The sequence below is a fragment of the Bos grunniens genome, chromosome 1 (genome assembly GCF_055505025.1).
Source record: "Bos grunniens cultivar Pamir isolate PY7600 chromosome 1, Bosgru_T2T1.0, whole genome shotgun sequence".
Lineage (NCBI taxonomy): Eukaryota > Metazoa > Chordata > Mammalia > Artiodactyla > Bovidae > Bos > Bos grunniens.
Genome location: NC_141165.1, coordinates 74,478,565 through 74,505,686, shown reverse-complemented (window position 1 = coordinate 74,505,686; position 27,122 = coordinate 74,478,565). Strand labels below are relative to the sequence as shown.

The 27,122-nt window shown below is 52.7% G+C and overlaps 3 protein-coding genes and 1 long non-coding RNA gene across 11 annotated transcripts; 1 reads left to right on the top strand and 3 right to left on the bottom strand.

Annotated features, from left to right (window-relative positions):
* Positions 1-1,818: 1,818 nt before the first annotated feature.
* Positions 1,819-11,906, bottom strand: CHRD (chordin). Of its 5 annotated transcripts, none has more exons than XM_086396989.1 (23): positions 11,362-11,906; positions 11,050-11,153; positions 10,430-10,559; positions 10,178-10,306; positions 9,986-10,085; positions 9,778-9,865; positions 9,279-9,420; positions 9,023-9,163; positions 8,859-8,941; positions 8,635-8,782; positions 8,371-8,477; positions 8,114-8,233; positions 7,309-7,465; positions 6,756-6,976; positions 6,220-6,333; positions 5,633-5,905; positions 5,464-5,557; positions 5,285-5,341; positions 4,908-5,011; positions 3,457-3,559; positions 2,887-3,041; positions 2,620-2,722; positions 1,819-2,282 (listed from the first exon to the last, which is right to left on the bottom strand). In XM_086396989.1, exons 1-23 carry the CDS (start codon positions 11,507-11,509, stop codon positions 2,227-2,229), a joined length of 2,877 nt encoding a protein of 958 aa, XP_086253115.1. In that variant the 5' UTR covers positions 11,510-11,906; the 3' UTR covers positions 1,819-2,226. The 5 variants fall into 5 exon arrangements, with proteins under 5 accessions (XP_086253115.1, XP_086253127.1, XP_086253138.1 ...); XM_086397001.1 differs by having other exon boundaries at positions 1,819-2,279; positions 11,362-11,901; XM_086397012.1 differs by lacking the exon at positions 6,220-6,333 and having other exon boundaries at positions 11,362-11,680.
* Positions 11,907-12,060: 154 nt separating this feature from the next.
* Positions 12,061-13,527, bottom strand: LOC147379659 (uncharacterized). Its single transcript, XR_015162782.1, has 3 exons — positions 13,390-13,527; positions 13,135-13,225; positions 12,061-12,182 (listed from the first exon to the last, which is right to left on the bottom strand). It is a non-coding gene; the product is annotated as an uncharacterized LOC147379659 (long non-coding RNA).
* THPO (thrombopoietin) lies at positions 12,700-20,020 on the top strand. 4 transcript variants are annotated; one of them, XM_086397159.1, is made up of 7 exons: positions 13,175-13,313; positions 13,760-13,805; positions 15,117-15,294; positions 15,533-15,660; positions 15,950-16,036; positions 18,765-18,932; positions 19,149-20,020. In XM_086397159.1, the coding sequence occupies exons 3-7, from the start codon at positions 15,282-15,284 to the stop codon at positions 19,812-19,814; spliced, it is 1,062 nt and encodes a 353-aa protein (XP_086253285.1). In that variant the 5' UTR covers positions 13,175-13,313; positions 13,760-13,805; positions 15,117-15,281; the 3' UTR covers positions 19,815-20,020. The 4 variants fall into 4 exon arrangements, with proteins under 4 accessions (XP_086253282.1, XP_086253285.1, XP_086253292.1 ...); XM_086397177.1 differs by lacking the exon at positions 13,175-13,313 and having other exon boundaries at positions 13,668-13,805; positions 19,149-19,229; positions 19,346-20,020; XM_086397156.1 differs by having other exon boundaries at positions 12,700-13,805.
* Positions 20,021-23,510: 3,490 nt separating this feature from the next.
* On the bottom strand, positions 23,511-26,901 carry POLR2H (RNA polymerase II, I and III subunit H). Its single transcript, XM_086397188.1, has 5 exons — positions 26,678-26,901; positions 25,638-25,721; positions 25,465-25,558; positions 24,837-24,920; positions 23,511-23,877 (listed from the first exon to the last, which is right to left on the bottom strand). Exons 1-5 carry the CDS (start codon positions 26,748-26,750, stop codon positions 23,760-23,762), a joined length of 453 nt encoding a protein of 150 aa, XP_086253314.1. The 5' UTR covers positions 26,751-26,901; the 3' UTR covers positions 23,511-23,759.
* Positions 26,902-27,122: the final 221 nt, after the last annotated feature.

Genomic DNA, 27,122 nt, shown 5'->3' with positions numbered 1-27,122 from the left:
TCGTGTCTGACGCTTTGCGACCCCATGGACTGCAGCACACCAGGCCTCCCTGTCTATCACCCACTCCCGGAGTTTACTCAAACCCATGTCCATTGAGTTGGTGATGCCATCTAGCCATCTCATCCTCTGTCGTCCCCTTCTCCTCCTGCCTTCAATCGTTCCCAACATCAGAGTCAAACATCTCGCATCAGGTGGCCAAAGTATTGGAGCTTCTGCTTTAACATCAGTCCTTCCAATGAATATTCAGGACTAATTTCCTTTAGGATGGACTGGTTTGATCTCCTTGCTGTCCAAGGGACCCTCAAGAGTCTTCTCCAACACCACAGTTCAAAAGCATCAATTCTTCGGCGCTCAGCTTTCTTTATAGTTCAACTCTCACATCCATACATGACCACTGGAAAAACCATAGCCTTGACTAGATGGACCTTTGTTGGCAAAGTAATGTCTCTGCTTTTTAATACACTGTCTAGATTGGTCATAGCTTTTCTTCCAAGAAGCAAGTGTCTTTTAATTTCATGGCTTCAGTCACCATCTGCAGTGATTTTGAAGCCCAGAAAGATAGTCTCTTACTGTTTCCATTGTTTCCCCATCTATTTGCCATGAAGTGATGGGATCAGATGCCATGATTTTAGTTTTCTGAATGTTGAGTTTTAAGCCAACTTTTTCATTGTCCTCTTTCACTTTCATCAACAGGCTCTTTAGTTCTTCGGTTTCTGCCATAAGGGTCGTATTATCTGCATATCTGAGATTATTGATATTTCTCCCAGCAATCTTGATTCCAGCTTGTGCTTCATCCAGCCCGGTGTTTCTCATGATGTATTCTGCATATAAGTTAAATAAGCAAGGTGACAATATACAGCCTTGACGTACTTCTTTTGGAACCAGTCTGTTATTCCATGTCCGGTTCTAACTGTTGCTTCTTGACCTGCATAAAGACTTCTCAGGAGGCTGGTCAGGTGGTCTGGTATTCCCATCTTTTTAAGAATTTTGCACAGACACTGACTTGGCCCAAAGTGAACTGTTGGCTGCCAGCAGCACCATCAAGTGATGGCTCTGAGAGGCTGTCCTTCCTCTGACAGATCCAAAATCTGATGTGGTATAAAAGATACCCCAGGGGAGTCACTAGAGAATGCGGAAAGGTGATTCTCAAAGAGGAGGATTCTATGTGAAAGAGGTTTCTCTTCAAAAACCAGGTGTACCAGAACTACCCCAGTTTCTCCTCTGGTTAGGGTCCCTGTGTATTACCTTCTGTTTTTTTCTGCTAGAGAAGCTCAGAGGCTCAAACTTGCTGCAAAAGAGAAGGCCTGACTGACCCCAGGGTAACAAATCAAACTGTAAATCTTGCCAGCACCTATTTTGAGACATTATGCGTGCATGCATGCTAAGTTGCTTCAGTCGAATCTGACTCTTTGTGAACCCATGGACTGTAGCTGCCAGACTCCTCTGTCCATGGGATGCTCCAGGCAAAATACTGGAATGGGTTGCCATGTCCTCCTCCAGGGCTGAGACACTATAACACTCGCAAAAATGCCGGCCTGGGCAGGTCAGTGGAAACTAACGTCCAAATACTGCTTCCAGTGGCCTGAGTTCTTGAAGCTCTGTTCCATCTCAAAGACAGCCTAGGCCCCTCTGCAGGATCTAGCCTTACCACCGGCTGTTGTGTCATCTTGCCCCCTTCCCCGGGTCTTTTCCTGCTCCACAAAGGTAGAGCGAGGCCCCTGGAGCCAGTGCCCCTCTCTCTCCCTACCGCCCCTCAGACCCTTCTCCACTAGGGCCCACTTAGGCCCCTGGTCACAAAGAAACAACCATTAGCCCAAAGACTGGAAAAAAAGTAGTTTTAATAAATACAAAAATCTCCAATAATGACTCTGCTCAGCTCAGGGGCAGCAGGAGTGAAGTGGAAGGGGACCCTTGGTGCTGAGTGAGGATAAATTAAAAATCCCAACAAGCCAGTGACAGTATGTACAGAAGGAAAGGGGTTGGGCTTCCAAGGCAGGAGCCGGAGGGTGACAAGGCCAGAGTTGGAGCTGACATGGCCTTGGTCTGCCCTGGCTGCCCCTCCCCCGTGTGCAGTTGTGGTTCCCAGAGGTAGTGGGGGAGGGGGAAGAGGCAGAAGAGAGGGGCCAAAGGCACTGGATTTCCCGCAGGAGAACTCGGGGTCCTCGGTGCCCCTCCTTCCCTCGGCCCAGGCCCCATCCTCTTGGTCGCGGGGCCTCTGGCTGCTCCCTAGGAGCCTTCATCTTCTTTCCCAAGCTCTGGGACTGTCCTGGTCTCTGGGGCTGCTGGAGGCAGAAGAGAGTGAAGTTTGGAAGAGGAGCAAGGGGGTGGCGGGACACAGAGGACACAGCGGAGCTTCCCTGTTCTGATCTCAGAAAGGTCAGAATTCATGAAGCAAGTCAGCACACACCAGCTGTGTGCCTTTAGCCTAGTTGCCTGATCCCTTTGAGGGTCAGCAAGTTCCTTGGTGAAGAAAAGGCAATGGAGACCAAGCCTACAAGGTTGCTGTGGGAGGGGACAGGACAACACTTGTGCAGCAGAGGGCACTGCGCCCAGCATGTAGTCGGTGCTCCCTCCCCTCCCCAGGCATCCCAGAGCTGCCGCCCCAGACCCCGCACTTACGCCGCCGCCGGGGTGTACAGTGGGAGCAGCAGCGGCTCTCCTTCCCTGGGCCGCAGGACAGTGGCGGTGAACAGTCATCCCGCTCACAGTGGGGCACCCCTGCCTGGTGCAGGACAGACCAGATCCTGAGGGTTCCCAGAGGTGCTGGGGCACAGTGGCCTTCAGCCTCCTAGGGGAAGCCCGCCTGCCAGGAGCCTGCCCTCCCTAGGAAGTTCCCCTCCCCCAGGCCAGGTCCCCAACGCCTACCTCACACAAGCCCCCACTCACCCCACATCTGCAGGTAATACAGCTCATCTCCCCAAAGGGGGGCACCGAAGGGTGCCAGCTCTGGCTCTCTGGGAACCACTGCCCTGCAAAACGGCAGCCTCGGGGCCCATCAGCCTGCATGGGGTCCCCCAGTTGGGGGTGGCCCCCTGACCCCACTGTGGGCAGGAAGAGGAGGAAAGGAGAAATAGATCAGTAGATGTGAGCTCTGTGGGGACCATCCAGGCCATATTTGTCACCTAGCAGTTTCTGGCACTTAGTAGGTGATAAATTTGGATAGATGGGTGGATGGATGGGTGGATGGATGGGTGGGTGGATGGGTGGGTGGATAGGTGGGTGGGACAGGAACTGGATCCCGTCACAGCCCACTAACACATGCACATTCTTTTGTTGCATGTAGATCCCTGGCTTCGGGCTAAGCAGAGAGCAGCCTGGGTAAATGCTGAATTAGCTAAGACATCCCTTCCCTCCACCTTCAAAAGGCATCCCCTCGCCACGCATCCCTCCCACCCAGGACAAGGCATGAAGAGCCTCGTCTGCCCCTAGAGGCCTCAGTGCCCCTGTCCCCCTTACCTGGACACTGCTTGCAGCAGTCAGTGGGGTTGGCGCGGACGGGCTGGGCGCAGGCCAGCCGGGGACACTGCACCTTCTCACAGTGTACCTCCCCAGTGCCCCCCTGCAGGGATCCATGGAGTGAAGGGTGTCAGGAGAAAGGCAGGACACACAAGCCTTCTGCCTCCTCCTTTTCCTTTCCCATACCTCGGACGCATGACCTTTTTCACCCAGAGGTCTTGTAGTGAAAGTTACTCGGTCGTGTCCAACTCTTTGTGACCCCATGGACTATATAGTCCATGGAATTCTCCTGGCCAGAATACTGGAATGGGTAGCCTTTCCCTTCTCCAGGGGATCTTTCCAACCCAGGGATTGAACCCAGTTCTCCCTCATTGTAGGTGGATTCTTTACCAGCTGAGCCACAAGGGAGGCCCTAGAATACTGGAGTGGGTAGCCTGTCCCTTCTCCAGGGAATCTTCCCAACCCAGGAACTGAAGCGGCGTCTCTGCATTGCAGGCAGATTATTTACCAGCTGAGCTACCAGGGAAGCCCAGAGGGCTTGGACTGCAACTTTATATGCATGCCAATTTGCTTCAGTCATGTCCGACTCTTTGTAACCCTATGGACTGTAGCCCTCCAGATTCCTCTGTCCATGGGATTTTCCAGACAAGAATACTGAAATAGGTTGCCATTTCCTGCTCCAAGGGATCTTCCTCACCCAGAGATCAAATCTGTATATCTTGCATCTCCTGCACTGGCAGGCAGGTTCTTTACTACTTTACAAATCTTCATTGTAGCCCTGCAAGGTAGGTGCTACCATCTTTACTACTTTACAAATCTTCATTGTAGCCCTGCAAGGTAGGTGCTACCATCTCTGCTTCTGGGCGAGCAAAGTGAGATTCAGGGACATACAGAAAGTGCCCAGGGTTACATGGAGCTAGTCAGCTGGGAGAGCCAGAATTCACCCAAATTCACCTTTTCCTACAGGAAGCCAACTTTCAAAGCCCAGGAACTGAGAGTTCCCTGTGGCCTAGTGGTTAGGACTTGGCACTTTCCTGCCGTGGGCCCACGTTCAGTCTGGGGTCCTGCAAGTCACATAGTGTGTGTGCTGTGTATGCTTAGTTGTTCAGTCGTGTCCAACTCTTTTCGACCCCATGGACTGTAGCCTGCCAGGATCCTCTGTCCATGGGATTCTCCAGGCAAGAATACTGGAGTGGGCTACCATTCCCTCCTCCAGGGGATCTCCCTGACCCAGGGATCAAACTCAGATCTCCTGCACTGCAGGCAGATTCTTTACCATCTGAGCCACCAGGGAACCCCAAGTCCCATGGTGTGGCCACCCCCCAAAAAGATTGTGCAAAGGACTTCTATTATTTTGATCACCAAGACTGGGCTTTACTCTCCCAGAAGCCCCTTCTCCCACTCTGCAGATCTTAGGGGTTCCAGCATCAGAGAAAGCTGGGCTGCCATACCTTGCAGGTGCAGACAGCACACTTAATTAACCCAAATGGGGGCACGACAGGGTGCCACCGGGTGCCTGCTGCCCGCCAGCTCCGGTCACCGTCAAAATAGCAGCCTGGTGGGAGACAGTGCCCAGCGCCATTAGTGCTGAGTTCATTAGCTAGGCCCACAACCCAGGCTTGAGCCTCAGGCCAAACCCACAGTGGTCTAACCCCAGAGCCTACTTGTGGGCCAAGGACTCTAATGAAGCCTCTCAGGTGTCAGTTGTAACCTGTGCCCCTCAACCACCTCCATCCCAGTAAATACACTCCCCCTCCCACTCCCCCCCAATCCTACCCAACAGCTCCATTGGACTCCCCACCCCTGCATTCACACACTTCCAGCTCACCCTCGCCAGGGTCCCTGTTCCTTGGCAGCCCCGGGAGGTCTTTGACATCTTGTTTCTCTGTGGATCCAAAGAAATAATGAAGGCAGAGGATGGCCCCCTTCTTCCTTCCCTCCCCAGAGGCCTCACCGCCTCCCATGGTGGACCCTCCATGACCCTCTCCACTCCTGCAGGGCACTCACCTGGGCACACAGGGCAGCACTGGTCTGGTGCCTGCACTGGGCTTGGACAGCTGGGCGGCGGGCACACCACGGGGTCACAAATCACCGTGCGTCTCTGCAGGGAGAGACTGAGGGTTGGTTCCAGGGCTCCAGAACCCTGGCCCCAGTGCGCCCTTCCGGGGCCTCCTACCTGGCAGATGCAGAGTGAGCAGAGCGGGTCATAGTTAGGAGCCCAGCGAGCCCCGTGGGGGCGCTGCTGCCCCTCAAAGAAGCAGGTGTTGGGGTCTCGGAGCCGACTGGGGCCACCTGGTCTGGCTGGCGCTGGGGTGTCTGGGCCCGGCACAGCGGGCAGTGGGGCCACCATGGCCGCCACTGCCTCCAGAGCCCCAGGCGCCTGCACTTCTTTGTCTCCCGCTGCCGCCAGGCGCAGGCCGCCCACCTCGCATTGGTTGGCAATGTGCACCTGAGAGGAGAGGCAGGTTGAGGCAGCATCCAGGCTCCCTCTTGCATCTCCACCAGTGGCAGCCAAGACACCCAGAGCACCCACTGTGCCCCAGAAGGGTGCTCTTAGCCACAGCACTCATCCCAGCTGCCAAGGACAGGCGGTCAGCTTCTCGCCTCATTAAGTACCTAGTGTGGCTTCATCCTCTCAGCGAGCTAGGGAGTGTGCGCAATTCTACCGCCCCCAGGGTCCGGAGAGGGCAAGTGGCTAACAAAGAGCACCACGGTGCTCACCCGAATCTGACCCATCCCAACTGGCCCGCACTGCCTCCCTACCTGCCCTCGCAGCTCCCCTTGGGGGCTCCCCTTGGTGGTGATCAGCAGGGAGGCAGAGCCCTGAGCCAGGTGCTGCAGCAGCTCGGGCTCCAGGTCCTTCACCACACCCTGGGCCTGGCAGCAGACAGAAGAGGGGACAGAACAAGGCACTCTCGGACTAAGCCTACCATTCCCAGTTTCTCAGGTAAGGAAACTGAGACTCAGGGAAGTTAAGTAAGGTCTCCAGAGAAGCAAGCCCATCAGCAATGGAGTAGAGCTCAGAAGCCCCAGGTCCACGGCAACCCAGCCTGTGTCAGGAGCTTGGTCCATCCCACCCACCCCTTGGAGTTCCAGGACATTACATCCTACCCACGAGATCCCAGCAGAGTAAGACGCAGGTGGGTAAAGGGATACTAAAAGGCTGAACCAGATTTGTACCCAGGTCTGCCTGACTCCTGAGGCTTGCCTGCTCTCTGTTTCCCCTGCCCAGGCCCACAGAGCCTTTCATGCTAAAAAGCAGCTATTTTCCAAACTGCCTCCCACCAACACCTCCTCACCTCCGGGCCATAGAATCCCTTCAGCAGCCGCCGGGGCCCTGGCATTCCAGGAGGCCCGAGGAGGTGGGCAGTGATGGTGCCCTGTTCTGAGCCACCAAGCCCTGCCAGCAGCACTTCATAGTGCAGGTGACAGTGGGTGTCCAGGGAGAGCCAGGCGTGCCCTGCTGCCTGGCTCTGCACCGGGGGCAACACCAGGGCTCCTGCCAGGGGCACAGGCAGTGCTGGATCCGGACAGAGGAGAGATGACTGATGAGAAGATGGCTGAGAGCAGCAACTTAACCCTAGTATTTCCCATCTCCCTTGGCACAGACTCCACAAACTAGCGGGCACTGTCCACAGGCCCAGGGCTGGGGAAGCGGCAAGGGAGAGGCCTGCATTGTGGTGAGAGGGACCATCTCCCGGCAGGGCCACCCTGAATATCCTCACCTTCTCCAGATGCCAACTGGAGCTCAGGTGCAGAGAAAGAAGTGTCAGGCTCTGGCCCTCTGGCACCATCCCTCACATGCTTGAATTAGAGGACACCAAAGGTGGGGCAGACCCCTGGAGCACTCACTGTCATGGCGGGCGCTGTGCCCACTGTAGGGCAGGGCGGCCACGTGGCCCCGCAGTTCTCCATCTGGGAAGTCCTTGGTGCCCACGTTCAGGAACAGTTCATTCTGCAGCAGCATATGAGCCCCCCGGGCACCCAGCCCAGGGCAGATACCCACAGCCTGAGGGGGCAGGGAAGAGTGAGCCCTAAGTGCAGCCTGCCAGGCCCCGGATGAACTCTCCTCAGCTTTCACACGAGCCCAAGATTCTGAACCCTTTCCATGTTGCTTTGCATCCCCACTAAACCCATACACACTGCCATGCACCAGTAACTGGCTAAGAACCGGGCAGGCCCAGGTTCAAGTCCCTTCTCTGCTGCTTCCTACCTATGCAACCCACCTTGAGGAATTATTTAAGCTCTCTGATCCTTCTCTTCATCATCTGTTAGATGAGTAATGTGAGGGCCAAAAATAATGTAAGCAAGGCAACCAGTGCAGTTTGTGGCATATAGAAAGGCTCAATAAATGGCAGTCATTGCTATCATGTTTATTATTATATGATCTGCTGCACTGGCCTCCCTATGTAACTCCTTCCACTGGATACAAGCTTCCTGAAGACAGGGGCCACATCTGATTTTCTTTGTACTGCAGTCCTTAGCCCAAGGCTCACTATAAAATGAGTCCAGTGAATCAACGCATCAGTGAGAGAGACTGCAAGTGAGTGAATAATACCAAACATCCCTGCTCATCCCACATGGCTTCCCACAGCCCCCCAACACTGTCAACTCTGTTGCCTGGGCCCTGCAGCCCTGGTCTCCCTGAAGTACTCACCCTGTGTCCTCCCGGCTGGAGTCCAACCATGTGGCATAGGACAGTGTGCTGGTTCCTCCGCTGAGGCTTGGTCTCCAGCGTCATGGCCATCACCTCACTGCCTGTACCTACCACCTGTACCTGGAGGGCAGGAGTGGGGAGGGCAAATGAGACTAGCAGAGAAGGGCTGGGCCCTGAATCTCTGTAGTCTAAAGCCCCGTCCTGCCCTGCTGCCTTCTCACCTCCTGCACCGCCCCTGCCCCACCCCTGACTCTTACTTGGTAGATCAGGGAGCCGTTTCCTAGCAGTGTAAGGCTGGCTGAGCCCGCTGCACCCGTCTGAACTGGGATCAGGGCATCCGCCCCGCAAAGGACACTTTGCAGGACTGCAAAGGGGAGGGACAGGTGGACGCAGGCTTGCCCCACGGCCATTCACACCCCAGCCCCCAGGATCCCTCCTGTACCCACCCTGGCCCCTCCTCTGGCACTTTGCTGTGCCTCTCATTGTGTGTGCCCAGGGTGCCCGGCTTGACCCTGCCTCACCATCGCAGCTCTGCCTGGCTGCAATGTGTCCACTGATGCGTAGCCCTGGCCCACTTGCCCTCTCTAGGGCCATCTGCAGCTCTCCCAGCACCAGCCAGTCCATCTCCTGGGCTGTCAGGTTGGGCAGCACTTCAGCAAAGCCCGGTTCCTGGGGGCAGAGGAGGGTGCGGTGGGCACAGCAAGAGGCTAGAGCAGGCGGCAGTAAGAGCCAGACCCTCACTCACCTGGGCTGAAGCATTGGCTTGGAGCTCTCGCAGTAGCTTCCCCTGGTGTAGAATCTGGAGCCGCAGGGGAACCTGGGCTGGTCCTGCAACAGGCGCACACATGGAATCTCTGAAAGATGGATGCTTTCCCTACCCTCCTCACGTGTCTGCCCCATCCCGCTTACCCCCACTCCTGGACTCCAGGAGCCCACGGAAGAGCAGCAGAAAGTGCAAGGAGTCCTCTGTGTCACTGAGAGTGAGTAGGGCGATGCCCCCTATGCCTGGCTGTGGGGGGCCTTCCAGGGTCAGGATGGCACTGAAGGTCTCTGGGGAAGAAAGGACCATGAGAGCCCATCAGAAAGTGCCCCCCTCAGCCCACTCCATTTCTGGGGGCCAAAAAGACTCTGAGCTTCATGTCCAGGAGCTGTTGGCTCCCCTCACCTGCAGCCAGGGCCCGGTGCCGAATGAGAGGTCCCCAGACCTCCCCTGAAGGTTGAGTGGGTGTCACAAGTGCCACATACAGCTGCTCTGCCCTAAGGAGTCGCAGGGACAACCGAGGCACTGCCCGCCACACCCCGCAGACCTGGAGCAGAGAGACAAGAAGGCCCTCTCAGTATACAGGACATGCCTGCTGAGAGGCCCATGTCTGGTGAGGAAGGAATATGGGAAGCTGCCCCCAGGCTCTCCTAGGACATGTAAGAAAGGGCCCTGGAACCAGATGCCAGGGTCCAAATCCCAGATCCTCCATTAACTAGCTGTATGACCTTGAACAAATCACATTCTGCTAGTGAGCCTCACTTCCCTCATCTGTAAAATGGGCATCATCATGTCAGTGCCTCTCTCCCACTGGGCTGTTGTGAGGACCCAAGGAGGCAATGTAGAGCATGCTCTCAGCATAGTGCCCAGATGGGATAAGTACTCATAAATGGCATCGTCTCACCAGGCCATCTTGGGTGGGGGCTGCAGGGTGTTCAAACAGGATGCTGCCAGTGGAGTCAGAGAAGCGGATTCGGGTAGGGCGGTCCAGCCTGGTAATGAGCATCCCTTGAGCACCAGCTCTGAGCCCGGGCCAGAAGGCTGCTCCAGCCTCTCCAAATCCTCCCTCCCTGGCCCCCGCTGACCCCTCCTCCCTCCTTCCTCTTTCTCACCGCCGGTAGGAGATGGAGAACCGCAGACTGGAGCGCTGCAGCGACACTCGAGCCCGCGCCACCGCTTGCGACCTTGGCCCTGTCAGCAGCGCCACGAAGTCTGCGAGGGGAGGAAGATGTCCCTAGTTCCATCACCCGCTGCTGCGGCCCGGCGCCCGTCACAACCCCAGTTCCTACCCGGCCCCTGCCTACCCGTGTGGCCGTCTCCACGCCCCCGATCCTCAGCTCCTGGCTCCCCGCGGTCGCTGTAGCTTCGGTGCTCTGGGTCGCGTGGATACTCGAAGGCCAGGCCCGTCGGCTGCTTTTCTGGACTGCTGTGCTCTGCACCGGGGGTGGGGGACACGGGTTTCAGGTGGGCAAGGAGAGGACCAGCTGACCGTTCCATTCCACCCAGCCACGCGTCTCGGCCCTGCCGCCCTCCCCTCTCCGCGGAGCCGGCCTTACCCTGGGGGCAGGTCTGGCAGCAGTGTCCAGGCAGCTGGCGCGGCTGCCCGCAGGCCAGGGTTGGGCACTCGGGTTTGATGTTCTTGCAGCTGACCCTGCCTGCGCCCCTTGCGCGGCGACCCCACTGAGGCTGCTCACAGAGAAGACGGAAACCCGAGTGAGGGCAAGACATCAATTGTTGAAAATCAAAGGCAAGCCGGGAAGGCATCGGACAAGGGCAAGGTCGGCCCACGGAGGCAAGAGTGCTCTGCTACCTACAAGCTGCGCGACTCTAGACAAGTTACTTAACCTCTCTGGGCTGTGCGGTCCCTAGCTGAAAAACGGGAGTAATGATAGTCTCTGTCTAACGTGGTTGTACTAGGAGTTTAGTGAGAGATGAAATGGAGTTGGCTAAGAGCCTGACACATAGTGGACGATCAATAATAGGCAACACCTGAGACTTGAAGGGGGCGCTTCCTCTCCTCTATCCTCCCTCGTGCCTCCTCCGCCAAAAAAAATTATCCCAAATATCTGCAGACTGGCTTCTTTCTCTTCAGCAGCTCCGGGTCCATCCGACGTCCCAAGACCTCAGCGCTCCCCGACCCACAGGGCCCCCAGCCACAGTCTTTGGGTCCACTCACCGCCTCGCAGGCGCAGAGCACGCAGCGCATCACCCCGAAGGGCTCCCCCAGGTCCGGGTGCCACGTCTCGTCCAAGGCATAGACCTTCCCGCCGAAGGAGCAGCCTGCGGGGACGGGCTTGGCTGGCGGCCGCTGTCCCGCTCCTGCCGTGTGCCCGCCCCGGGCGCTGCGGGCCGGGCCCCGGGTACCCTGGGCACCCCTCCGGGCCGCCCGCCGCGCCGAGCCACCTGCGCCCTGCGCCCCCTCCGGGCGGGAGCAGACTTGCCCCGAGCCGGACTCCCCGCCCGTGCCTCCCCCGGGGCGCCCACCTACCTGCTGCTCCCCGAATGGGCAGCGGCTCCTTCTCGGGCCGGATAGGCAGCGCGGGGTGCTCGGGGCCGGCGCCGCGGGCCGGCCGGGAGCCGAGCAGCAGAAGCCCGAGGAGCAGCAGCGGGGCCGGCGGGGCCGGGAGGCTCGGCATGACGCGAACGGGACAGCTGGGGAGGCGGGAGGGAGGAGGGAGCAGCAGAGGGAGGAGGGAGACGCGAGGAGGGCCGGGCCGGGGGCGGTGCGGCGGGAGGGGGCCGGGGCCAGGGCCCGAGCGGTGCGGCGAGGGGCTCGTCGGGCGGCCGCGGAGTCGGCGCCGGGCCGGGCGGGGCGGGAGGAGCGGCCGGGAGGAGCGCGGGCGGGCGGGCGCTGACCCGGGCCGTACGCGGCTCTAGTGCCCCGGGCGCCGGCTCTGGCCCGTTTTATGCCCCGCGCCCGGCGCCCCGGCCGGGGGCCTCCTCCTCAGCAAACGGGGCGGCGGCGGCGGCTCGGCGAGGGGCCGGGCTGAGCCCGGGGGGTCCGGCCCAGCAGCAGCGGCCCGGATCGCGAGTGGGGGAGGGGAGGGAGGGGCTGGAACCGGGCAGGGGAGGAGGGAGGGGCTGTAGGGGAAGGGGGAGCGGAGGGGATAGGGGGAGGGGAGGGACCAGGGGGCGCAAAGCGGGGAGGAGAGGCGGATCTGGAGCACCCCCCACCCACCCACCCGCTGCCGGCGTCCACAGGGCAACTGGACCAGGAGGTGCGTGTCCGGCCCGGGATGGGAGCCCCAGGCCACGGAGGGGCAGAGACGGCCTGAGGCCTGGGCCGGCCACTGCGTTCAGACTGAGTTCCTGCCGGAAGGATGAAGAATTGTCTTTAAGGATGACAACGGGCAGGACGGGCCCATCAACTCATCTTCGCCTGTCTCTGGGCCCACCGCACCTCTCAAACCCCACACCACTCTCATTGCCCAGCCTGTGTCCCTACTTCCCCTATGAGATCTCTCCTCTTTCCTCTGTCCCTGGGATAGGAACTTAGCCAGAAACAGACTGTCTCCCTTTCTGTCTGCTGACAGCGTTTCTCTCCCTACTATTACCTGTGCTCAGGCCCATCCAACCATCCTCCTCCCCAGCCTGACACACTTCCCCACCCTCTTCCTTCACCTGGGGGACCCTCTGCCTCTCCACCCTACCCACAAACCTCTTTTGTCTTGCTTTCCCAAGCATGACAGCCTCCCTGCCACGACAGCCTCCCTGCCACCTCCCACCCCCACATTCCCACCCCCACACTCCCACCATCCTCCCAACCATCCCAGCACCCTCCTTCTTAATCTTGGGAGGCATCTGGTCTGGCTGAACTGGAGAATTCCGGGATCTAGGCCATACTCCTTAGCAGAGAGCCCCATCCTTGGGAGGAGGAGCAGGAGAGAGCCTGAGGATGAAGTGGAGAGGGGGCGTGGGGGAGGAGGTGGGAATAAGGTCAGGCCAGGAGGCCCCTGAGGACAGACTGTGGGGAGAGTGGGACTGAGGAGAAAGCAGAGGAACTAGAGCCAAGGCCAGTGGAAGAGGGGGGCCAGCAGGAGGTATTTGCGGGGGAGGTTCAGCAGCTGTCTTTCCTAAGACAGGGACACATGGGCCTGGTTATTCCTCTTGTCACATGTGGAGTGGTAAGAGATGGGAGAGGGAGAAAGGGCAGGCAAAGAGGGCCCTGGCACAGAGATAAGTGGGCTTAGCCATCAGAGCCATGGGGCCCCAACAGAGGGACACCTGAACCCGGCTTAATCCAGCATATGCACCCCCTCACCTTGAAGTCCTCTCAAACTGTCCAGACTGCTTCCTGGAAACGCTGACCCCTGACAGGGTCTTCTCTAATACACGCAGTACCCACATTCCCACTGGAGTAGGAGGAACAAGACATGCCCCCCGGCGTGTTATTGATGACGAAAGCAGGAAAGCAAGAGCCTTAACAGATTTTAGCAGCAGGTGTGTTGTCCAGGGAAAAGAAATTTGGACAGCCAGGAACCGAGAGACCCACCAGTCTAAAACCAGACCTCTGTACCTCTTCCTGAGGGGTGAAAATGTCCTGCCAGATTCCTCCTAGGAAAAAAACTGTTTCCCTCCCGTCTTCTCCCCCAGCCGGCTCCCAGATTTCCCAGCTCCTAGAAAGAGACAGATCCCCCTATTCAAATCCTCCGTGTGGTATGCGTGAGTGGGATAGCTGGGCTCCATTAGTGAACCATGGTCCAGGCAGGGGCTCCAAGTCCTACGCAGGTGGGAGGAGAAAGCGTCACTTCCGGGGCCATTGCTTGTGTCTAGTGGCTCCCTGCTCTCTGATTGGGCAGAATTGGCCTGGGCAGGCGGGTGACCCCAGTGCCCCAGAGGGGCTGTGCCCCAACAGCCACCTGTCTTCCTACCCATCTGCTCCCCAGAGTGCTGCCTTCTCTGGACCTGAGTCCTGGAGCCCTTCTCTACCCGGTGAGTGGCAAGCCAGGTTTGGAGTTAAGTGAGGGTAGGAAGGACAGGAAAGAGGAATTGGGCTCTCTGCTGGGGGAGGGGTAGGCAAACTGGAACCTACAGGCACTGACCTTTGTCGAGAAGAGTGTGGCCTTCCCAGAATGGGAGGAGCAGGACAGAGCAGGGGTAGGGGGTGGGGTGCTGGGTTCTGAGGTACTGATAACAGACTTAGTGGAATACAGCACAGTCCTGGCTGGCCCTCAAGAAAGGGGGCATGAACCCAGGTAGAAAACAAGAAAGAAGGTGCTTTTCAGACTTAGGGAACATGGCACCGAGGTGGACACAGCCTCAACCCCCATTCATACCCAGTCATTCCTAATGAGCTTAAGAGGTTCTGAATCCTGGGGCTGGGGAAGCTGGGCCAGGCAAGCCAGGGCACAAGGAGAGGGTAATGCGAGGAGGGCTCATGAATGTTGACAGACCTACAGGAAATCCCAATATTGAATCAGGTGCAGGCCTCTTCGCACAACTTGTGAAAGAAGAAGGAAGCCATGTGGGGGGTCCTGCAAAGGAACCGGAAGGGGTCTGCAGAGGGGGCAGGGAGGAAGGTGAGGGCTATGAGACCGATATGGTGGGTGTCTAAGGTGAGGTAAGCCCTGTAAGGCAGGCATCAGCTCACCCAGCAGGTGCTCATTCCTGGGCGACTTGCTTCAGGAAGGAAGTTCCAGAACTGTTAGCCCATCTCTTCTTAAATAACCAAAGAAAAACCCCAAGAGGCTTTATGTGTTGGAGTAGATAGAAAAAGAATGAGAGGTTAATTTCTCCCACATCATCTTCTCAAGCTTTTAATCACCGACTTTTAGTAGTTCAGTTTTATTTTGGTCCAATTCCCCTCCTCAACCCCACTCCCCAAGCTACCCCTGAGCTCATTGTATATGTTTGCTAGCTTCTGGTCCTGGCCCTGTAGCCATTTCCAATCTTTTCTCCAGGCTTGAGCCCCAGTGCGTCCATTCTCTATCCCCATTCCAGGTTTTCTCCAACCAAACAAGCAGGGTTGCTCAGATTTTGAGGCAGTTAGATGTGTGTGTATAAATTCTGTCCTGCTGCCCTTGGTGGGGGGCTGGGGCACCAGAGCCACCTCAGAGGTACTGAGGTACTCTGACGAAGAATAGACACCATACGGTACAATCACAAGATGACTGGAGCATTCGGGGCTTTAGCAGTTCCAGGCTGGTCAGCATCTCACACCCTCCCAACGTCTGTTCCCCCAGCCAGGCAGAGTTTCATTTCCTTGAAACTCCATTAATTGTTCATCATTCCTGTCACTTGCAGGATAGGTTCTAAATCCTCCTCCTCCTTGGCCCACCTGTGCCCCACCTGTGCCCCACCCCACTCTGCCCCGAAGTGCAAGAGCCCAAGCCGCCTCCATGGCCCCAGGACGGATTCAGGGGAGAGGCCCCATTCAGGGAGCCACTCCAAGCAGACAGCCTGGCCAGAATGGAGCTGACTGGTAAGAAAATCCTTGGGAGAACTAGGGCCAAATCAGAACCTGGTAGAGGGAAAAGAGAAAGGAAATGTGCCGTGGTGGTGGGATGGGGGGGAGGCAGCCAGTCTCCCAGGAATAAGGCCTCTGAGCAGCAGATTCCCTGGATTGCAGGTCTGGGTCCTAAATAGGAATTTCTGGACTGCCAACCGACAATGATTTCTTCCTTATCCACCCCTTTCAACTTCACCTCTCCTCATCTAAGAATTGCTCCTCGTGGTCATCCTTCTCCTAACTGCAAGAATAACTCTGTCCAGCCCGGCTCCTCCTGCCTGTGACCCCCGACTCCTAAATAAACTGCTTCGTGACTCCCATGTCCTTCACAGCAGACTGGTGAGAATCCCCAAGCACTCTCCCTTCTGCCCACTTAACTGGAGAGATACCCTCACTCCCACCACTCCCTCTCACGACCCAGTCCAATCACTACCCTTCCAATATTGTCTTAGTAAGACCACCACCAACACCCCCTGACCCGATTACTACCCCTTTACAAGGATTATGGTTTATAATCAAATGCTCTCTTAAAAGCTCTAGTCTGGCTGTATTACGCATGGAAGCCTATCCTGGTAATTGGGCCACCATAACGTGCCCTCTCCACCACCCCACCAATCTTTTTCAACAGAGCCAGTGTCCAGACGTGAACCCTTTGTCCACACCTGTCCTTCTGCCTGCTGTGGACTTCAGCTTGGGAGAATGGAAAACCCAGACGGTAAGAAAGCCATCCTTTCCCTTGGTTTCCCTAATCCTGTCTTCATCTGTTTGCTACTGATTCCCATGGATTTTTCAAAATTTCTGAGCTCTCTTTTAAAAAGAGTTCCACTTCAACTTGGCCACCCTAACCCAATATACATTCTACTATGGGGATATCTTCTGGACAAGATGATGGCTTGTGGCCCAATATGTTAAATAGAGTCAAGGCTGACCAGGAGAAGCTGGATAGAGGTCTCTCATGGCCATGCCTTTGACCTATTTCCATTCAACCTTCTTTTTCTAAGGCAAGAAACAGTAGTCGATTTATTTTGTAGCATACTATTAGCCTCCTTGACCTTTAAATTCAGATTTTTCCCCTTTTTCAGCTTTATTAAGATATCATGGGCATATAACATTGTGTAAGTTTAAGGTAGTATACAATGTGTTGATATAATATACACATATTATGAAATGATTAACATTAGCTAATACCTGCATCACATCCTATAATTAATATTTCTTATTTATTATTTTGGCTGCACTGGGCCATCTTTGCTACATGGGTTTTCTCTAGTCACAGAGCAGGGGCTGCTCTCTAGTTGCGGGACACAGACTTCTCCTTGTGGTGGCTTCTCTTGTTGTGGAGCACGGGCTCTAGGGCATGCAGGCCTAGGTAGCTGCAGCTCGAGGGCTCTAGAGCAGGAGCTCAGTAGTTGTGGCTCATGGGCTTTGTTGCCACACAGCATGTAGGATCTGCCTGGACCAGGGATCAAACCCATGTCCCCTGCATTGGCAGGTGGATTCTTAACCACTGGACTACCGGGGAGGCCCTAATATTTCTTTTCTGTGGTGAGAACATTTAAAATCTACTCTCTTAGCACATTTCATGGAGAAGGAAATGGGAACCCCCTCCAGTATTCTTGCCTAGAGAATCCCATGGACAGAGGAGCCTGGTGGGCTGCTGTCCATAGGGTCGCACAGAGTCGGACACAACTGAAGCAACTTAGCACGCATGCATGCATGCATTGGAGAAGGGAATGGCAACCCACTCCAGTATTCTTACCTAGAGAATCCCAGGGACAGAAGAGACTGGTGGGCTGCCATCTATGGGGTCACAGAGTCGGACACAACTAAAGTGACTTAGCAGCAGCAGCAGTACATTTCAAGTGCACATAATTCAGTATTATGAACTGTAATCACTGTATATTAGACCCCCAGAACTTATTCATCTTAATCTGTTCAACCTTAAGTTGGTGTGAAGAAGCAAGATGACACAAAACTGGGAGGCACAGCTAAAATAACAAAAGACAGAATGAAGGTTCAAATCGATAAAAGGCTAGGTCAAAAACAAAGATGTATATAACAGATGCGTATAAAACTCTGGATGTGTGAAGTAATTGAATAAAATCCGCTTCCAACTTTCAGGCCATAGTTGACCCTGCTTCCCTCACATAAAATTTTAGCCCTAGTACTTACTATGAAACAGACCTGGGAGGGTTGGATTGCCTCAAACTTACCATTGTAATATTACCGAAGCAGCAGCTACTTAAAAAGCTAGAGATCCTAGGTGGCTTTAGATGTTTAACATCCACTATGTAGAAACATTCCTAAAAAGCTCTATTCTGAGTGGACTGCACATTTTAAAAAATTTCTATTGGAGCATAGTTGCTTTACAATGTTGTGTTAGTTTCTGCTGTACAGCAAAGTGAATCAGCTACACATATACATATCCCCTGTTTTTTGGACTTCCTTCCCATTTAGGTCACCACAGATGATTGAATAGAGCTCCCTGTGCTATACAGTAGGTTCTCATTAGTTATCTATTTTATACATGGCATCAATAGTGTATATGTGTGAATCCCAATCTCTGAGTTCGCCCCACCCCCATCTCCCCCTCCGCATCCATAGGTTTGTTCTCTGTGTCTGTGGACTACACTTAAACTACCGCACTGAGTACTAGCTATCCTCTTTTAGGTGCATGCTCATGTACTCAGGGGCCCGTATTAAACTAGCATGTCGAAGCAACCTGAACAGTGAGAGGTTGGAAAATATGTTATGTGAGGAACTGTTTAAAAAAATAATAAAGCTCATGTGATGGGGTTGGAGAAGAGTAGCCGTCTTACGGCAGAGCACAAACTGCTTTAGTCTGAGACTGAAGAAACCTACTAGAAGGGAGTACTGCTGACCAGGTCAGCTCCTCTGCCCTCAAGACACCTAGAATTCCCTCGCTTCCCTCAGGTCTTCTGGGGACCGGGCCAGGGAGGAGGGGCAATTGCTAGTGATCCCTTGTAGATTCTGTTCTGCCATTTATCAGTAAGTCCCTTCCCTTCATCTTTATAATTTTTACGATGGTCTCTTACCTACATTAACTTTTTAAAAATCGTATGATCCTAACATTCTATAGAAGGAAGACTGGATTTACAGCACTAGAACCAAGAGGTAAAAACTATAATAGGGCAGATTACAGAATAATCCAAGAACGGGAAAAAAAATAAAAATAAAAAGAGCTTTTCTTACTGAAATTACGTGTTAAGAGCCAGCTGGGTTACCGGACACTGGAGTTATTCAAGCAGAGGCTGATGACCAATTGTCGGGAGACTGAAGGAATTCCTGTGCTGGGTGGGACCTAGGTCCTGTCCAATTCTCAGCTCCTATGATTCATTCTGCTGGCTGCTCTTACAGGCTCCCCACCCGCCATTCGAATACCCTTTGAAGCTGTCCGCTTCTCTCTTCCATCTCTTTCCCAGGAGCAGACCAAAGCACAGGACGTCCTGGGAACCACGACCCTTCTGCTGGAGGCAGTGATGACAGCGCGGGGACAGCTGGGCCCCACTTGCCTCTCATCCCTCCTGGTGCAGCTTTCTGGGCAGGTCCGCCTCCTTCTTGGGGCCCTGCAGGGCCTCCTAGGAACCCAGGTAAGTCCCCAGTCAAGGGAATTAGAGAATATTTCTTTTCTGACTCAGTCCCCTTAGAAAATTCTGGAAATCCTGAGGGTGGAAGAGCTGACCTGCTAAGGAGTGCATCCTCCCAGTCACAAAGCCTGGGTTCTGGCACCTTATCTTCCCCATGTAGACAGGCAGGCATGATATCTAGCCCAGGTCTCTGGCCTCAGGCCCATCCTCTGCCCTCAGCTTCCTCCACAGGGCAGGACCACAGCTCACAAGGATCCCAGTGCCATCTTCCTGAGCTTCCAACAGCTGCTCCGAGGAAAGGTGCGCTTCCTGCTGCTTGTAGTGGGGCCCAGCCTCTGTGCCAAGCGGGCCCCACCCACCACAGCTGTCCCGGGCAGCATCTCTCCATTGCTCACACTGAACAAGCTCCCAAACAGGACTTCTGGATTGTTGGAGACCAACTCCAGTGTCTCAGCCAGAACTACTGGCTTTGGACTTCCGAACAGGCTGCAAGGATTCAGAGCCAAGATTCCTGGTCTGATGAACCAAACCTCCAGGTCCTTAGGCCAAATCCCTGGACACCTGAATGGGACACAAGGACCCTTAAGTGGAGTTCATGGACTCTTTCCTGGGCCCTCACCCAGGGCCCTAGGAGCCCCGGATATTCCTCTGGGAACTTCAGACATGGGCTCCCTGCCACCCTACCTCCAGCCTGGAGATTCTCCTTCCCCAGCCCATCCTCCCCCTGGACAATACACACTCTTCTCTCCTTCGCCAACCTCACCCATCCCCACGGTCCACCTCCAACCCCTGCTTCCTGACCCCTCAGCCATCACACCCAACTCTTCCAGTTCTCTTCTAGTTGCAGCCCACTCTCACTTCCGGAATCTGTCTCAGGAAGAGTAAGGTACTCAGCACTGCCAACATCAGCCTCCACGTACAGTCCCCTTACTTGTAGGAGAGGCCCTGGGAGACAACTGCAGCTATACAGGCATACCTCATTTTATTGCTCTTTGTAGATATTGTATTTTTTACAGATTGAAGATTTGTGGCAACCCTGTGTTGTCACATGATGGTTAGCATTTTTTAGCAATAAAGTATTTTTTAATGAAGGTATGCGAATTACTTTTTTAGACTTGATGCTATTATACACTTAATAGACCACAGTATCATAGAAACATGAAGTTTATATACACTAGGAAACCAAAAACAAATTGTGTGATTTGCTTCCTGTGATATTCACTTTATTGTAGTGGTCTAGAACTGAATCTACAAGATCCACGAGGTAGGCCTTTATCAGATTTCCTGCTTTCACCTGACACCCAAAGTCCTGGTGAAGGGGGACATGCAGGACAGAAAACGTATAATTTTTTACTATATGTCAAAAAACTTCAAAAGCTATTTTTTAAACCATCAATAATATTCACCAGAGCAGTTAGTTATCTCTGGTCTATTTTCTGCACAAATTTACAGCTTACTAACTCTCTATATATTTTTCATGTGATAATTCTGCAAAGGCCTGACCTGGCCTAGCTTCTGAACAGAGGCAGAACTTATCTCAGAGAAAAAAAGCCTGTGTTTTCTGCTCAGAACTAAGGTTAGTCTCTCTATTCTTTTTACTATCATTTTTAATGGAGCTCTCATCCCCTTTTCTTAGGAGACCCTTACTCTTGAGAAATGAAGGAGAGGTCTCTCAGAAAAGTTCCTCCATAACAGACAAAACTGAAAGGGATTAAATAATGAAGAAACGAGAGGACCCAAAGCTACCTGAAAAGCAAAGGGAAGATGTTCTTCTCATGGGCAACAGATCCCTCCCCCCCAACCCCCCACCCTGAGAGATGCTAACAGGAAGCTCTGGAGAGCCTTACACCCCAGGTAAGGCTGTACAGATGGGGTCAGTCAAGACGAGATGAGACTTGGATGTGACAGCTGAGCAAACAGCCAGCACTTCAGCAGCTCAGCAGGAAGCTTTGCCAGGCGCGGGTTCCTGCCTCCCTCCTGTGGAGGTCAGGGGGAAATGCAGGAAGTGGCTTGAGTCAGTCTCCTAGGGCTCACACAGCAGGAGGGGCAAGTACAAGTTGAAGGCTCATTTCCCAATTCCCAGAAGTATATACTATCTGAAAAGCAAACCTGTGTGACCACCATAAACTCTGCCTGGGGATGTCTAGAAAAGAAGCTAAGCTTACGGGGCTTTTTGAATAAATGTCACCTTGGTACTTAGGAAGAAGTTTATATTGCCCCAAACACTCCACTGCAAAGGTCAGCACTACCTCCAGAGGCTCCTGTAGGAAAGCTATTGGAAGCTTTTCCCCTCCCACTTCAAACTCCCCAAAAGACAGCAAAAGTTACCATTAGGTAGAGGAGCCGGAAACCTAGGGTTCCAAACACCACAAAAACCCCAGGGTCATTAAGGCATTCCAAAACAACAGAGTGAAAGCCCCATGTCAGGAACTTAATGCACATTACCTTTAACATTCACACATCCCTATAAGGTGGGTTATTAACATCTCTGCTTTACAGATGAGGAGCAAGTTCCCAGTGGTTTCATAGCCTGTGAACAGGAAAAGAAACACCCTACGCTGACTTAGTCTGGAGCCCAAATGCTCCCCAGTGTGGTGCACTGTCCAATGTATCATTGTCTCTATTGGAAGAAATTTCCAAGTCCTTAGAGAGGACACATCAACAGTTAAATGAGTTCTGAATAGAAAACCAAAGCTCTTGGTGGGGTGACCAATTTAGGCATCTCCAGGTGTTGTTCCCCACACCCCCGCCCCCCACCCCGCCGCCCACTTCATGGACAGAACAGTTGCCATGGAGGAAAAAAATCAACAAACGCACAAAGCTCAAAAGTGCTGTCCAAATCTCAGATGGTGACAATTTCTGCATAGAAGAGAATCCATTTACCCACACTACAAATTCCAATGTGGAGTCAAGGGAATGGTAAGTGGAAATTTTAATTTACTGAAATATTAAAGGAGGTTAAATCTAATGATCAAATGAAACACCATGGTACATGAAAGCCAGCACCCAGTACATGACACGTGAAAGGGACCGAAGACAAAGAAAAGTTTTCAGCACAGTCAGCTGAGAGACAAAGATGGCAAGACTACAAAAAAGTAAATAGCCAGAAAGCTCCAGGCATCCAGGGCTGGCATCTGACTTACCCTGGGGCAAATGCAAACAACTCATGGGCTGCTCCAGTGTAAACTAACTTGCCTCTATTGAACATCTAACCTTTCATTCTATCTGGCTGATTCTGTCCCTTCCTCCCTTTACAGAAAAGACAAAAAACTGTTACAACGAGGACACTCTTATCTCTATTCAACTGTATGCCAGCTGTCTTTCTTCTGCCACCCAGGGCGGCTAGGACAGTCTGCTACCCAACAAACCACTATTGGTAATTAGGTTCCCTTTCTTACCTAAATCCATCCTTCTCCAATCCCTACAAAAAAATTTTTTTGACTGCATGGAAAAGGTCCTAGGATTCCATAAAAATTCACCCCAACTCAATTCATGTCCTATTTCCCTCTCCCCTCACTCTCCCCCTCCCCACAGTAAAGCAAAAGAAACATCTTTTCTCCACCACCACCACCACCCTGCCCATCCCCCACCCCCTTTCAGAGGCCATTCATTTTCAACCCATTTATCTAAATACTATTCCTAACACCTCCAGTAAAGACCTGAAAAAGATGGGGAAGGAAATACCCCAGGAATCCCAGCAGGACGACCAGCTCCCGTGGCAAAACTGGGAAATCAAAAGAGACAACGGCTTAATACACACAAAAATCTTTCTGAATTGTTACCCTGAACTTCCCAGGGGAAATCAGGGTCCCATGTACTTTCTGAGACCACAAACGCCAGGCTGAAGACCGAGCTCAGATGCTGGAGTCCTTGCAAGCATCACCACTGCCTCAACTTTGCTCTCCCCCCTACTGTTAAATTAGTGACTGCAGTCAGGCTAGTGTATTGTCCAGGGCACTGGCACTGAACTGCCAACCTAATTGGTATTGCTGCCCTGTCCATTTCACTGGTCTGTGTGGCAGCTCTCTGTTCAGTGTCACTGGTGAAAACCACCGCCACTTACCCTCCCTCCAGGTCACCACTAGAATGTAGAGCAGAGCTAGCTCATCCACCTGCTTCCACAACCACCAGATCGTTCTGGCTCTCCTCTTCAGAGTCGTGTCCCATGTTTGTGTCTAAAAGCCTCATCTCAAAGCTTCCATAAAAATGATGAATGCATCCAGGCTATGCAGGCAACACATTCAAGTCAACGTGATCTGACTTCCTGAGAGACTGAAAGTGTTGGAAAAACACGAGCAAGGCTCCTTGCCTATTCAAAGTTCTATGCCAAATGGGTGGTGCCCTCAGGAGCCAAAAGCACACTTTCTCTCCCACACAGAAAATCACCTTGGAGGGGAAATGTTGGGGATGGTCAGCCAGGAGCCTGAGATAATCCTGAACCCAGATACTGAAAGGTTGGGATAGATCCTGTATTGACACGTGATCATCTGGCTGTGGGCCAGGAATATAATGTACCACAAACAAGTTGAAAAAAATGATTTTAAAATGGGAAAACCTTTTTTAAAAAGGAAGGAAAAAGAGTCTGAAAAAGTAAAGTTTAATTTAAAAAATCATGTACATAAAACAGCTACTGATTCATCTTAAGCTCTCCCACTGGGTCTTTCACAGGCAAGTCAGTTTCCCACTGAGTCCAAACCTCCTAAAGATGCACCCACAGTGGACAGAGAGCCAGCCCCTTTTGAACAGGTGAACAACAGCAACTGTTATTCGGGCTTGAACTGACATCCAGGACCTGAGTGACTAAGCAGCAAGGCCAGCTTCCTGGGTGGTTCAGAAGGCCAGTTTCTTCATGAGCAGATACACTCTGGAGTCCACTTCAAATCCATGCAGGTTGTTGGCATCACCCTGCAGCCTCATGAGCAGACCCCCATAGGACACGTAGGCAGAGCTGAAACAGAAGACCCAGTCCTGTGAGTCTGAGTGCCAGAGCAAAAACTACTCAGCTACTCTCATGCCAGCCTAAGAAAAAAAGGCACCCTTCTAGAGTTCTGTCATTAGGAACCAAATTTCAGACAAAGATGGTGGCACAGATATGTGCAAGGCAGTGTTTTTTATATCAGAAAGGTGGAAAATACTCCATGCCCAGAATAAGGGAAATGGTCAAATCAATTAAGATACATCCATTTACTGGAATGTTACACAGCTATAAAAATGTTTAGGAATTAAAAAAAAAAAAAAAAAGTTTAGGAAAAGCTTTAAATTGACATGAGGAAACATGTTTTACATAACATTAAGCAAATGAAACAGAACAAAACATTGTAATAAACAACATGATCTCAGAGAAAAAAGTACATAGGAAAAAAACCTAGAACATTCAAGAATGTTTATGTAGAAGATTCCCTCTGGTTATAGAATTATAGGTGACTTTTTTCCTTCTTCATATTACTTTTCTGCTTTTCAAATTTCTTGCAAAGGGCACATATTGTTTTAATAAGGTTTTAAAGAAAAGGAAAAAATAGTTGGGCAGAGAAACCAAAGAACTAGGGATTGGATTGCAGAGTAGCAAAACACACACACACACACACACAAACAAAAAAGCCTAGCAGTTTAATCACTTATGCTGCATTTAGTTCTTGGAGAAGTAACTTTCCTTGGCATTTCACTCAGCAAGATTAACAGTTTCTCATTTAGATTACAGGCCTTAAGATCCTGACAGAGGGCAAACTGAGTAGCCTACATTTCAGACTGAAACTGTTCCCAAAACTGTTCCTTTCTGGGTCTCACTAGGTCTGAGGTGCTTGAAGAAAGAAATCCAGGGAGCCTGAGGATGGTCCAGATTTTCAAAGCATAGCCCAAATTCTCACAAAATGAGGAGGGAAAGGGCTCTCACAAGACCGCGGAACTTACAGGCGTGTTGCTGCTTCAGTAGAAGTTTCGTCTCCCTCAATCCTGTACACTTTCCCATACATGACATACTCAAATTGGTCAGCCCTGTGGAACAACAGGGGCAGTTATTCTTAAATACAGTTAACAAAAGTAAGAGGCCCTTTAAAAAAAATGGTAACTAGTAACTATATACCAGCATCATAACACCAGGTACTTTCTAAACGTGATGTCATTCAATCCTCACAGCAACCTGTGAACTAAGTATGACCATCACTGTTACTGATGAGAAAAAACTAAGGTTGAAGGAAGTTAAGGTTATTCAACAAATACGTGGTAGAGCTGAGATGTGAACTGAGTGGGCGTCCGAAGCCTTTCCATCACATCAAACTCCCTCCCAAGACACAAGGCCCACAGAGCCTAGGTCATTCAGTGCTCATTTCCTCCACTATCAAAAAGCGACAACTCACACTGTAATCACTGCCTTGGATAAACACCTGGATGTCTGGATTCTCAAGTGCTGCAGTTTCCTTAAGCTAACACAGAGTCTGCTGATAATCATTTATTTCATGAGTTAGGTAAGGGTCTTTCTATACGCCTATCTACTTAGTCCTCAGGCACATTTCAGGTGCTCCCTTTTCCACCCCCTCACCTGGAAGGCCTATCATCTGTGGGGTTGTATTCACCATCATCCAGAGTACCATCTTCATATAAGGTACTAGCTATGACCAACCGGAACTTGTCACCTGAAATAACAGCGGTATCAGAGGGTGAAGAACAGCTGAGATAGCAAAAAGCCTCCTGCTGTTTGTGTTCAATACTTACCCAAGTCTACAGGGTAAATCTGAATGTTTACATCAAGGATGAGGTCCATCTTGAAAGATTCACTCTCACAATGCAGCCGAGACACTGGAGGGGAAGAGTGGCAGAAGTTAATTGCCTGTGACCCAGGGCAGCCCCTACAGGGCAGGGCAGACAGGTACTTCAGGGGACTGGATGCAATAGAATACTCAGTCTAATGCAGTCTGTATCCACTGGCCTCTCGTCTGCTCTCACAGAAGTGCAGGCTCAATCAGAATCACACATGCAAGAAGGAAAGGGGAGACAACCTGTGGCCAGTGGACAGAATCCACAGAAAAGAATTAAACATCCTCTGGCAATAAATAATATCCAGGTTTTAGGCCAACCTAGGTGATTAAGAAACAACCTGATTTGGGGCAAGGTATTCATTCATCCTAAGGTTTCCTCTTCCTGTGTCAGGTGCTGTGCTAAGGGGATTGATTATCAAGATGTGTAAGAACTGGTGTTTGTCCCGAAGAACATATCAGTGTTCAGGCAAAGGAAGAGACACCCAGGACAATTATTGATAAATGACAGAAGAAAGAGGTGTATACCAAGCAGTCAACTATTAAACTCTGAGAGGATTTTACAAACAGCTACAGACTCTGAGAAATGGGATGTGAGGTCGGATTATTCATTGCACAACCTTGGGTGGGCTGCTTAGCCTCTCAGAGCAAAATGGGTAAGACACCGCCTACTCTTGGAAGAGAATGTGAGACAAAGTGTGTGTGAAGTGTACAGTACAGCGCCTAGTCCAGAGTGGGGAGAGATTAGAGAAGATGCCTGGAGTCCACCAGCACCAGGAGAAAAGGCCTCCCAGGCAGCGAGCACAGCTTGTGTGAAACCAGGGAGAGCTCGGGAGTCTCCGTTTTCTTATCTATAAAATTATTTCTCGAGAGAGGTCCCCACACCAGGACCGGCCGGTAGGGAAAGGCCACGCGTAAGTGGGTGGACAAGCGGCCTAGGGGCGTGTACCCGAGGAGATTAGCCCCTTCCCCGAAACCGCCCCTCCAAACCTTGCTTACCTCGGTCAAACTTTTTGCCTTCCGGGTCAATGTCTTTTACATCAAAAATATCCTCAAACAGGATGCCCGCCATGGTGAGGGGGCCACTAGAGTAGTAGAGGGACTGAGCGCGCGACCACGACGACTAGAGGTAGCGCACCCCCTTGCGTGGAGGAAAACAGAGGCGCTAAGAAGACTCCGCGCTGGAACGGCCGCAGCAAAGGAATAGAATAACGCATGCGCACAGACGAGCTGTAACGCGGCCACTTCCGCTGCCTAGTTCTCGGGGCTTCTTAACTTCCGCCCCGAATGATGGTTTCCCAGAGGTTTCAGAATTGAGGGCTGGTTTCGGGTCCAGAAAACCCCGCCCCGGGCGGCGACACGGTGGGTCCCACCTCCGACCGAGGTGGCGTCGCGTCCGGCTCTCTCCCGAGGCTCTACTGCGCCCTCTTCAGAAGCCGGGTCT